The sequence below is a fragment of the Euleptes europaea genome, chromosome 15 (genome assembly GCF_029931775.1).
Source record: "Euleptes europaea isolate rEulEur1 chromosome 15, rEulEur1.hap1, whole genome shotgun sequence".
Lineage (NCBI taxonomy): Eukaryota > Metazoa > Chordata > Lepidosauria > Squamata > Sphaerodactylidae > Euleptes > Euleptes europaea.
Window position 1 is genome coordinate 59,588,356 of NC_079326.1, and position 12,768 is coordinate 59,601,123.

Sequence of the window (12,768 nt, forward strand, 5' to 3'; positions counted from 1 at the left end):
GGAAACAAATATTCAAGAAGACCATAAAAGAGTTGATAATGGAAAGCGTCATTATTAATCACGACCCAGATGTTCATGGGGAAAGATCCGTTTCTTACTCGCCCATTCAGCAACTTCAGAATGGGCTGCGTTGTTAGGCATGCCAGCCTCCAAGTGGGGCCTGGGGATCCTGGAGTATCAGCTCATCTCCAGACTGCAGAGATCAGTTCCCTTTGAGAAAACGGCTGCTGTGGAGGGTGGGCTCTGTGACATTGAGGTCCCTGTCCTCCCCAAGCTCCATCCCCAAATCTCCAGGAGTTTCCCTACCTGGATCTGGCAACCCTATGCATTGGGTTCTTGAGGCACACCCCTGTGTCTCAAACAGCAACTAACCTAGGCAATGGGGTTTGGGACAGATGGGGTTGCTGCTGTCTCTGCCACATGTTACCAACAATAGCCCTATTCTGATACCATTTTTTCCCACGCGCACCTCTTTTCTTCCCCACAGTTTGGCTTTGCATCCAAGGAAAGACATTGTTGTCACTGGCAGCGATGACCGTCTGTGGAAGATGTGGGCCTTTCCCAACGGCAACATCATCATGAAAGGCGAAGGTCACACTGACTGGCTCTCTGGGTGCTGCTTCCATCCAAGGTAAGCAGAGGTCACACTGGACACAAGCGCAGAGCCCTTCTGGGGAAAGGCCTGTTTGCGTTGCCTCGTCTTGATGGCCTCCTTTCTCTTGCTGAGTGAAACCCTCTGCTCTCTGCTCAGTGTCCAAACATGGAGATTAATGTTCCTTCGGCTTTTGCTGTGGTGACGTAAGATGGCTTGCTTTCAGGATTTTGTATATTGCAAACTTTAGCCCACATGCCTGTGCATCTAACCGAGTATAATCAGCTTTTCAGATCTTGCCATATTCTGTCTTTCTGTGTTCCTCACAGGGACAAGCTAGAGGAACGTTAAAATCATAATTTTGTATAACAAATCTATAGGCCCAGAGGCCTACAGAACTAAAATTCAGATTTGAGGTCTTGGTGAGAACATTTTCATTTGGAAAATGCTGGCAGAGATTCCAGGACATGGTTTCTATTGATTTTGGGCCTTCGGGTCTTGGTGTTTGCTCTGCATCTGACCTAGGCAAAACTTGTTCTGATTGTGGCAACTCTGGTCAGGAATCCCAGCACATTATTGGCACTGAAGAAGGTCAGAAGTCAGAGCAGCTGGGAACAGTTGAGGCACACACTAGGTTTGGAAGAAAGACAGAGAAGGCACGAATCAATCATGATTTTTCAGAGAAATGAAACATTCTGACTTCTAGAGGACAAAATCTTACTTGCATCACTATTGGGTCTAAGGTTTAATGATTAAAGTACTTTGATGTAAGTAAGTCAAGTCAGGTTGGGATTTAAGGGAACCGAGAGACGTAAAGAAGATTGGTGTGGAGTTTGGGCACCCAGGGATTTAAATAGTCAAAATGAATCCATAAGGCTGTATGGATTAACTTAATTTCCTCAAGTTCAACCTAGAATGTCAAAAGTCACACACTAACTTCTCCCTATGCATTTAAATCCTCTTGCTATGCGATCACACTATCCATAGAGAGACATGTCTGGTCTATAGTAAATATATTCTATATACATCTGTTGAAACTTCAGGTTATCAGTCAAGGGATCCTAAAAGCCTTACACAGCCTGGGACCTTTGTATCTTCGGGACCGCCTCTCCTGGTATACCCCCCGAAGATCTTTACAATTGTCTGATAATAATCTACTGGCGGTCCCTGGCCCTAAGAGTGTGCAGCTGTCCTCGACGAGAGCCAGGGCTTTTTCGGCCCTGGCGCCAGCCTGGTGGAATGCTCTGACTGGTGACATCAGGGCCCTGCAGGACCTTAAAAAGTACCTCAGGGCCTGCAAGACAGAGCTTTTCTGCCAGGCCTATGGTTGAGGACAGCCACGAATGTCATCTTGCTGGCCTCCCTATTTCCCTTCTTTTATATTATAACTGAGGGGTAACCTGTCACCTCTCTCCAGCAACATGAGTGATATTTAGGCGTCATCTGTGGTTCTGTAGTTTTAAACTTTTAATTGGGATTTTATTGTTTTAAATTTAGATTTTTTGGTTAATTTTTATTATTATAATTATAAGCAATAATTTTTATTATTGCTTATATTGACGTATTTTATATGATGTTACCCACTTTGAGCCTGGCTTCGGCCGGGGAGGGCAGGATATAAACCGCAAAAATAAATAAATAAATAAATAAATAAATACACACATACATACATACATACATACATACATACATAAAAGGACACCTTTGGGTAGCTGTGTGTGAATAAGGGGATAGCTCTCACTCAGCCTTGTTTTTGAGAAGGACTGTTTGGGCCAGGTTCAAGATCCAACATCCCCAGGCGTGTCCCTTATGATCGGAGATATGGTCTGATTGGAGTTAGGGACAGTACTTGATAAAATCACATTTTAAAACCGTTAAAATCAATCCCCTCCCCCAAACACATATTTTTAAGACAAGTAAAAAACAGAGTCTAAAAAGAGAGCTAAAATACTTATGGGACAGGTAAAATGCAGACTAAACATAAAAACATTGGTTGGGAAGGGGGTGTGATTGAGGGAATGCCAAATGAAACAAAAGTTTTTGCCTGCTGGTGGAAAACAGCAAGAGAAGGGGACAGATGTATCTCCCTGGGGAGATAGTTCCAGAGCTTCGGGGTTATGAACAAGAAGGCTAGGGTTGCATGCTCTGGGTTGGGAAATACCTGGAGATTTTGAGGGTGGAACCTGAGGAGGGCGGGGTTTGGGGAGGGAAGGAACCTCAGCAGGTTATAATGCCCTAGAGTCTACCCTTCAAACTAGCCATTTTCTCCAGGGGAACTGATCTTGTTCACCTGGAGGTCAGCTGTAATAGCAGGAGATCTCCAGGTGTCACCTGGAGATTGGCAGCCCTAGAGAAGGCCCTGTCCTGTATTGCCAACTGCCCAATCTCAGAAGGTACCCACAGGACGCAAGAAGCAGAGAACTAGAGGCCAGTTGTAAAACAGAGAGCCTTTTCTTTCTCCGCTCCTCTTCTTTGGAACGCTTCACCGGAGGATATTCATAAAGCCTTTTTGTTGGTCTGTAGAGGACCCTGGAAAATTGTTGGTGATCTTGTGTGGTCAGGGGGATTTGGGATATTCTGTTCTAGCTGGGATAGTGAATTACTTAGGGTGATTTCTGTGTTGTTACACGTCAATTTTTACATGGATCTTTTAAAACAAAATTAGCTTAGGCCACCTTGTGCCAGTAATGGAGACGCACGAGGGACATTTTCAAATAAATAAATTCAGGGATTTGTAATTATTCCGGAAGATTGGTGTATACGTGGGCTCGTTGCTTACCGCGATGCAGTCCTTACTGGTCTTGTGGGCGTGCCGTTCATTTCTGGAAGAACGTGCCCTCTCGTTTGTACAACTGCTAGGCATACTAATAAGATTTTGATCCTCTATTGTTGCCATGGCATCCAGCGATGCAGCCTCCGAGGGTGATTCATTAGTCTTTGGCCATCACACAGTTTTCAAAAGGCTTCTCTCCTTCTCGTTCAGTTATTAAAATAAAAATGAGCTCGTCTGACTTGGTGTGGAAAGAATGGAAGGCGTCTGCGGCTGGGTTCGCCTGCTGTTGAAACTTTGCTGTTTGCCATGAGAGGACCAGCCGTGTCCTTCCCGCGTAGGGTTTTACTGTTCGTCAAGGCATTGACCAAGCCAGCCGTTTCCCCCGGAGTTCTTTCCCTCGTGGTGCTCATCTCAGCAGGCAGGACAGTTATGGTCAGTGAAGACCTTTGTTCTTTCCTCTGAGACAGAATAGTCCTGCAGAATGACCCATCCCCCGTTCCCAAAATAAGTGCACCCCTCCGCAGTGGTTAGGAACTGTCCCGCCCCCCTTTGCCCAAACCACAAGTGTAAAAAAGAGAAAGAATGGCACTCCTAGATGTAGAAACAAAAATGGAAGGAATACATAAACCAAACCAGGTTGGCTGTAGGGTGCAAAAGAAAGAAAGTTGATCAGATCTACCCTGCCTGATGAGGCAGTGCTGAGCTCATACTCATTCTGGGGAATCTTTGCTGCAGGCTGTTCTGGCACTCTCTGTAAGGGGGGGGTGGCTTAGTGGCTCAGTGGCAGAGCCTCCTCTTGGCAGGCCCAAGGTCCCGGGTTCTGTCCTTGGCTTCTCCAGTTAAAAGGACCAGACAGTGGGTGATGTGCAAGACCTCCATCTGCTGAGACCCTGGAGAGCTGCTGCCAGTCTGAGTAGGCAATACCGACTCTGGTGGAGCAATGGCCTGATTCAGCCGAAGGCGGCTTCTTGTGTGAGCCTCGGCCGTTGCCCAGCCCTTTTGGACTTGTGCGCCTCTTAACCATGTTCAGACTCATTTCCCGACTTCTCAAGTGTGCCCCTCCTGCCTACTTGTGCAAAGGCTAGTTGAATTATTCTGATTATTGTTGTCATCGATGCGTTGCATTGTTTGGAGTTTGGTTGCTGAATGACAATTTTCTTTCTTTTTTTAATGGGGTTTTTTAACCCTTTTCACGTCCTCAAACTGGGAGGGACTCCTTATTTCCAAGAGCTTGCCAAGAGCTTTGGCCCCGCCTCCAGAGGAGGAAGCAGTCCCATCCACTGAGAAGAATAAATCTTCATGTAACAAACAGTGTTCCTTTCTGTATTCTGTTGAATAATTGTCTGCACTTTTGTTAACAATAAAGTTAACATATTTTTAAAAATGACCACTGTAGTTGTGAGATTAGAAGAAGAAAGAGTTGGTTTTTTTACCCCAATTTTCTCTACCTTTAAGGAGACTCAAGCCAGTTTAAAATAGATTTCCTCCCCCCCCCCAAAAAAAAAAAACCAGGCACCTTTGAGGTAGTTGGGGCTGAGAGAGTTCGGAGAGAATGTGACTGGCCCCAGGTCACCCAGCAGGCTGCATGTGGAGGAGCAGGGAATCAAACCCAGTTCTCCAGGTCAGAGTCCGCCACTCTTCACCACCACGCCACGCTGGCTCTCAGCCTCCCGCTCACTGCCCTGCCACCCCCAGGCTCTTCTGTAGAGATTTTAGGCACAAGGCAGGGGGCAGCTTCAGAATTCTTGGGAAGCAAAAGGGAGCACACGCCTGCAGGGCAGCCGAGGGAGAAGAGGAGGCTTCAGTGTCTGCTTGCAAAGTGACTACTTCCATAAGGTTGTTTAGCCAACCCAGACGACTTGTGCTTGGTGGAAAGTGCAATCAAGTCTCAGCTGACTTCTGGTGACCCCTCATGGGGTTTTCAAGGCAAGAGACGTTCAGGGGTGGTTTACCATTGCCTGCCTCTGCGTCACGACCCTGGACTTCATCCAAGTACGAACCAGGGTCGATACTGCTTAGCTTCTGAGATCTGACAAGATCGGGCCATCCCTGTCAGGGCACTTGTCCTTGCCCATTCTTTAAAAAAATATATCACAAGACAACCGGACACGACTGCGAAGGGAAGGGTTGTTTCCTGATTCTTACCCTGTATTATGTCCGTGGTTTGATATTCTGCATGGAGGGCTGGACCATGAAAAGAGCAACCCGCCACGCTGCCAGCTCATCTCCATTTTAACTTGGCAGGGGGGGGGGGGTGGCACAACAGGAGCCGCTGAATCTGCCCCTCCCATGGAGTTCTGGGCCCTGCTCAGCCGCCGCTGCTCTCCCAGGACAGCTGCTGTAAGGAAGAGCGGGATGAGTTCTCTGCACAGTCCTCTGATGCAGTGTGCAGATCTAAGAGTGGAATTTTGCCTGGAGCTTTTATGAGGAGATTGAGAGCTTCAAGCCGAGGCAGTCAGCTTCAGTGCCCAGCGGCAGGAAAGGCGGGAGGGTGGGAAGCGCCACCCTTGCATGCTCATTGAATTTCAGGCGGCAAGTGGTCAGGCTTCAAAGGGGAGCTCGGTATTATGTTCCCACTTTGCACGAAGAGGAGCTGCTTTTAAGTTTTCCTTTGATTAAAACTGCTTTACCCAGGCAGTGGCCTCTTCCAGTGTGGTTATCTCAGGAGCTCTGCGGGAAAATGGTTTGTTCCTTTCCAAATGTTTGTTCATATCCAGCCCTGACCTGGATGGCCCAGGCTAGCCTCTGGGCAGATCTCAGAAGCTAAGCAGGTTAACACTTGGATGGGAGGCCACCAAGGAAGTTCAGGGTTGCTACGCAGAGGCAGACAATGGCAAACCATCTCTGTACATCTCTTGCCTTGAAAACCCCATGAGGGGTCAGCAGAAGTCAGCTGCAATTTGACAGAACTTTCCACCCCTGCCAAGTATTCAGGGTCTTTATATCCAAAATCCATATTCTAATTTGGAATCAGTTATGCACGACGGCCATATGTGAAAATTAATTTGCATAGTTTATTTTGGCAGTACAATGACCTTTTAGTTCAAAACGGCAGGTGAGTGAGCAAGCAAAGACTGGCTGGTTGTAAGCCGTGCTCATAAAGTCTTCCCATTTTGTAATGAATGGAAGCTCAATCTGCTCTCCATCTCAGAATAACTGCTGTAGCTACACTTGGCCCCACGACACCCCCGTGACTCCCTCATTCCAGTGTCGTAGGATAGGAAGACTTGCCTAAGTAGCAGGAGCCCTGTGGAGCAGGGAGCACATTCACTTCCTCAGGGGAAAAAACAACCCTAAAAGGGAGAAAGCTGTTGGGGAGGGCAATTTACCTCTTTCAGACAAAAAGCTAGGAAGAAAATGTTCTTGAAATGACAAGGCATGATTGTGAGAAGAAGGTGAGCCTTGCATTCTTTTTCTTGTTTGTATGTTTTTAAAAAGCCATGTGGCACTTCATTTGTCAAGTAGGTAGGTAGTCATCTGTTGCCAGATTTGTTTGTTTGTTTAAGTTAAAAATTGTAAGGAGACTTCCAAAGGTGCAAAGACCTGGAGATAAGGGACCTTGTAGCTCCTTATTAGTGGTGGTACCAGTGCTATCTAGAACAGGGGTCCCCAATCTTTTCCAGCCTGCGGGCACCTATGGAATTCTGACATAGTGGGGGGCAGCCACGAAATGGCTCCCTCAAGAGGACCAAGCCAGCCACAAAGTGGCTGCCACGGCTGACCTTCAGTCCCACAGCGAAGAACCTTGTTCTGTGGTGGCAGCTGCTTCCAAAGCAACGTTTTTACAGATCTGCACAGCCATTCAGGTCTCCAGTGGCCAACCCAGAAGCCTTGCAGGGCAAAAGCCCCACTTGGCCCTACCCACTTCCTAAAAACACTTGGCAGGCACCAGGAAAGGTGTTGGCAGGCGCCATGGCACCCACGGGCACCATGTGGAGGACCCCTGATCTGATATATGCCAGTGTCCGAAACCGTTCTGTCACAGCTGCACTCAAAGAGCACTGTGATAAATCCCCACAGTGTTCCTTTGCTTCTTGTTAATGTCTCCCACGTACATTTTGTGCCTATAAATATCTGTCCGGCTGTTGATTGCAAAGATCTCTCAGCAGAACCCTCTTCTCAGGCTTGTAGTGGCCATGAAGCAGCACCACTCTGAGCTACTTGGGAGACCAGAGAGGGGCGTGTGAGTGTATCATAAGAAATTAGCATAGGCTGCTTGAAAAATGATATTCTTCGTGATATCTTCGAGGCTTCTTCTGCTTGTGCACAAATGAGGGGGAGAGGATGATTTTGGTACCCCCCCATCGACCTCTTCCACCCTCAACGTGGAATCTTGATTTCCTACGGAGCAGGATGACTGGAAGTTGGCCAAGAGACGTCTAGAACGGCATTGGCAGAAGACTCTAACGGAATCTGACAGTGTGGTTTGGAGGAGCTGTGAGGCAGCAGTGACAGTGGCAAAAACCCTCTTTCGCTGCTATGATGGCCTCCCTTGGCTCACACCCAGCTCAGGTGTTTTAAGGTATTTCAGCGCTAATTGACTCCAAAACCTGAGTCTTTGAACTCCCAGGAACTAATGATTAGTTGTGATGTTATTTGCAAATTTTTATGTGAGAAAATTGTCAAATGCATTGTGATTTGGAAGCTGGTTGCAATGTAGTAGAGACACTAGAAATGTTGAATACCCGATCTGGTTCGTTTATGGTTCATTTTGGTCCGGTTACTGTGATAGATGTCAACGGGATCTTAGAAACCATGAAGGGCTCCACTTGTACTCTTTATCCTTGTCGATCCTGCTTGCTGAAATCTTGTAAGGATCTTATCGGTGCGCTCCTGATGTCCATCATAAGTCAATCATTGGCACTTGGCACTATTCCTCAGTCATTAAAACAGGCAGCCATCCGTCCATTACTTTAAAAACCACCTCTAGACAAGAATGATGTGGTCATTTATCACCCAGTTTCCAATTCGCCTTTTTTGGGGCAAGATGGTAGAGAGAACAGTTACAGAACAACACCAGATCTTCAGTCTGATCCATCTGCTTTAGACCCCTTTCAGTCCAATTTTAAGACAGGCTATGGGATGTAGATAGCGCTAGTGACTTTAGTTGATTGTTTAAATGTAGACAAGAGCTGTCTATCTTTGTTGCTCTTACTGGATTTATCAGCAGTCTTTGATACTGTGGACCAGGCCATCTTGTTGAGGCATTTGGCGGCAGAAGTGCTTTGACCTGGTTTGAATCATTCCATATGGACCGAATTCAGTGGGTTGCTGTTGGAGACCAGTTGCCCTCATCTTGGGACCTGTCCTGTGGGGATCCACATGGCTCAAACTTATCCCCTGTGCTCTTCAGTCTCTATGTAAAGCCCTTAGGAGAAACAATACATTGTTTGGAGTAGGTTGCCAGTCATATACTGACAACACCCAGCCTTATATTTCCAAATCCCCCACCGCCAGTGCTGTAGAGGTTCTGAGCAAGTGGCTGACTGCTGTGGTTAAACGTCTAAGGGTGAACAAGTTGAAACTGAAACCTGACAAGATGGGGGTGATGCTGCTTGGGAAAGCTGACGTCTTAAAGGACATTGCGCTTCCCACATTTGATAGGGTCCAACTGACATGTGTTGACTCTCTTGAGCCTAGGAGTTGTACTGGACCTAACATTACTTCTTGAGAAGCGAGTAAATGCTGCTGCAAAAAAAAAACCCAAACCCCCACCGCTTTCTTACATTTTCATTTAGACCAGAAGATGGCTTCCTGTCTTGACCCAGCCTGGCCATGTGGATTCAAACACTGGTCATCAGTGTTTGACGCTACATGGTTGTGAGCTGTGGCTTGTGGGGACAAAGTTCAAGTTACTTTAGGTGGTCTGTTTCAGCTTGCGATGCTGGTGACTATAATTCTGGCCCGCTGGTGGTCCTCCGTGGTGAAACTGGCCATCCATCCCTCTGTTGATTCTTTTTGTGGAACATAAGTGGTTCTAAATTGGATCAAGAGCCCCTTCTTAACCAGTCCCTTCCTAACCCATAATTTCAGGAATATAAATACAGAAAAGGAATCCATCTAAAGCAAGGGTCCCCATGGCATACACCAGCACCATTCCGGGTGCCTGTCAAAGTTTTCAGAAAGTGGACAGGGCTGGTTTGGGCTTTTGCCCAGCAAGGCTTCTGTTTGGCCAATGGAGATTTGCTTGGCTGTGCAGATTTTTTTTTTAAACGTTGCTTTGGCAGCAGCTGCCAGCACAGCACGAGGATCTATACTGTGTCACTAACGTTAAGCTGTGGCAATCATATTGTAGCTGTATTCTTTTGGATGTATCTCACTTTTCACCTATGCTCTGTAAGGCCATGTAACACTGCTGGGTCCCAAGAAACTGGGTCTTCTTAGCTTCTCTCTCCCCAAACCTTTGGTTTCAAACAATTAATGTATCTGACAAAGCGGACCCTTGCCACAGTATAGTCACTAGTCTTTAAAATGGCACAACACTTCTTGTTATTTTCGTAGCAGGACGCTAACACACCTGCCCCTCTGAAGTTCTAGCAGTGGATTTATAGACGTGGATATTCTTGTTTTGCAAAGTTTCAGTCGGTGAATTTGAAAAGCATGGCTTTTGATGTAAGGAAAATTAACGTATTGTGTTCCCATCCTTTCTTTTTGGTATCTCAAGCTGTAGACTTTATCTCCTTAAAAGTGAGCGTGGTTATATTTTTAGGAGATACCTGAACAGCTCAGCACGCTATATCAATCTTCTTGACAAAGATAATGCCCTCATAAATCAATGTCAAGCGAGATAAAGCTTTTGAGGACACGAAGTCCAGCTGATTCCAAAGTACGTAGGGATAGAGTTTGTTCATCAAACTTGTCAGGCAGCCTGATTCTTAGGGACCACTCAGTTGCCCACACACTAGGCTACCAAATCCTCAAAGCCGCAGGGGGATTCCCTGCCCCTGGCTGCCAACCCTTGCTGTGGGTCAGCCGGCCTACTGGCATCGGGGGGAAAGCCTAGCCCAGCGTGGTAGCAATGTTGCTGGCGACATGGTGACATAACTTCTGGCACGCGCCAAAAGCGACATCGTACCATCATCGGCAATGTGGGACGTTCTGGTAGTTGGGCAAAAACGTGATGGTAACAGCAGCTTCTGTGATAGAGTTTTTGCCCAAAGACCAGAGCGTCCTGTGTTCAAACAACAAGAGTTTAAGCACAGAGTGTTGTTAAGTATTTCGATAGCTTTAGGAGGTTTATTGGCCAAGCTGCCCTATCAAACCAGTGATTCCAGAGCCTCCTAACGACAGTAGCATTTTTAAAAATCTCTAGCTAAGTCAAACATATTTGTCTCTAGTGGAGCCGTGAAGAGGCATTAGTCTGTGGGTTCTGGCCTTGCTGTTTTAAGTGGCTGTTTGGTAAATCCACTGGAGGTTGTGTCATAGAATCATAGAGTTGGAAGGGACCACCAGGGTCATCTAGTCCAATGTCCTGCACAAGGCAGGAAATTCACAACTACCTCTTCCCCACACACCCCTAGTGACCCATACTTCATGCCCAGAAGATGGCCAAGATGCCCTCCCTCTCATGATCTGCTTAAGATCATAGACCTTAAGATGTCCTCCCTCTCATGATCTGCTTAAGGTCTTCTTTAAAACCTCCAAGGGAGGAGAGCTCACCACCCCCCGAGGAATTCTGTTCCACTGAGGAACCGCTCTGTTAGAAAATTCTTCCTAATGTCTAGATGGAAACTCTTTTGATTTAATTTCAACCCTTTGGTTCTGGTCCGACCTTCTGGGGCAACAAAACACAACTCGGCACCCTCCTCTATGTGACAGCCCTTCAAGTACTTGAAGATGGTTATCATATCCCCTTTCAGCCTTCTCCTCTTCAGGCTAAACATACCCAGCTCCTTCAACCTTTCCTCATAGGACTTGGTCTCCAGACCCCTCACCATCCTCGTTGCCCTCTTAGAGGACCTTACCATGCTCTGGGTAAGAGGACACTTGGCCTTGGCGGCTTCGCTTAGTATCAAGGCAGGGGAAGAATGCTTGGCTGTGCCATTGTGGGTGTGAGGATTCACGAGGGAGTAGGCAGAGTCACTGGCACTCTGCTGGAAATCATTGCACCCATTGCCTAGATCAGGGGTCCCCAATGTGGTGACTGTGGGCTCCATCACACCCACCAAAACCTTTCTTGGTGCCCACCAAGTGTTTTTAGAAAGTGGCAGGGGCTAGGTGGGGTGTCTGCCCAGCAGGGTTTGTGACTGGCTGTGCAGATTAAAAGGCATCCTGCTAAACAGAGCTTCTGTCTGAAATGTTGAAGAGTTACTGTTACACTTATATATAAATCCTTGTTCCCTGACATGTTGTGATTGGCTGCACTTCCTCTCTGATGACGGCCACTGGTTGGTGGTGCCCGCTGACCCATGTCAGAATTCCATAGGTGCCCATGGGCTGAAATGTTTGGGAGGCCCTGGACTTGATACACTGATAGATGTCATGAGGAAAGATGCTGGGTTGGATCCAGCATAAAGGGCTCTTGCTCAAGCAAAAACGCATGGAAAAGATAGTGGCAGACATGCACACTGAGTCAGGGGTACTCAATGCTCACCTGGGTTCTGCTTGCGCAGGGACATGTGCAACTAATTTCTGGGCACTATAATATATGGGGAGGAGAACCACTGGGTGTCGTACAAGTGGAACTGTGCTAAAGTCCGTTCATGTTTCTTCTTGCACATCGCTGAATCTAAGCCACTGACTGCTTTTATTTCACTCGTGTAAAAAGTACCAAACCGATGCTATAGTCGATCCATTTCTGTGGTCGTGAAACTCACAGAATAAGTGAGAGAGGATCTAAGGAAATGATGCCGTTCTTTTGGACCAGCCTGCTCATTAAGTTTGCTTTTTTATTTTAAAAAGGCATATGGAAGTGTGAGGGATTGTGAACAATGAATGTGATCTATATTTGTTTGTTTCAAATATTTATATCCCACTCATTCCATTAAAACAAAACCCAAGGCAATATCTCTCCAGCATTTTTCTTGTAAGGCTTAGGGGCTCCAAGGTAAAGTATACACAGGGAGAGAGAAAAGTTTCCCCTAAAACTCACAGCTGTTAGCTCACTGTTTGCAGTATCTGGCGATTTGAACTTCAGGCTCTTCTTCTCCTCTTGGGAGAATTTCCTAAAGAAAACAACAACGCCAGTGAAATTATGGATCTGTGCTTCCTCTCTGGCAGCAGAGATTAGTCTTAGCCCAATATAGATTTCAAGCATGTTTTTTATTTTTTAGCTCATTTGGTAAATATGACTCAGTGTAAAATGACTAAGAGCATTTTTATGCACGATGCTTAAATTGGCCCTTTTGTCAGTCTGTGAGGGACCATTAAATCCACAAAGGCAAGGAAGTGAATCTCCTTCCTT

General features: G+C 46.6%; 1 protein-coding gene across 1 annotated transcript in view; it reads left to right on the forward strand.

Annotated features, from left to right (window-relative positions):
- The window catches only part of SPAG16 (sperm associated antigen 16), a 220,209-nt gene that overhangs the window by 136,918 nt on the left and 70,523 nt on the right, over nt 1–12,768 (forward strand). Inside the window, exon 12 of the mRNA XM_056861239.1 lies at nt 488–631. Within this exon, the coding sequence (XP_056717217.1) occupies nt 488–631 (144 nt within the window). The remainder of the gene's footprint in view (nt 1–487; nt 632–12,768) is intronic.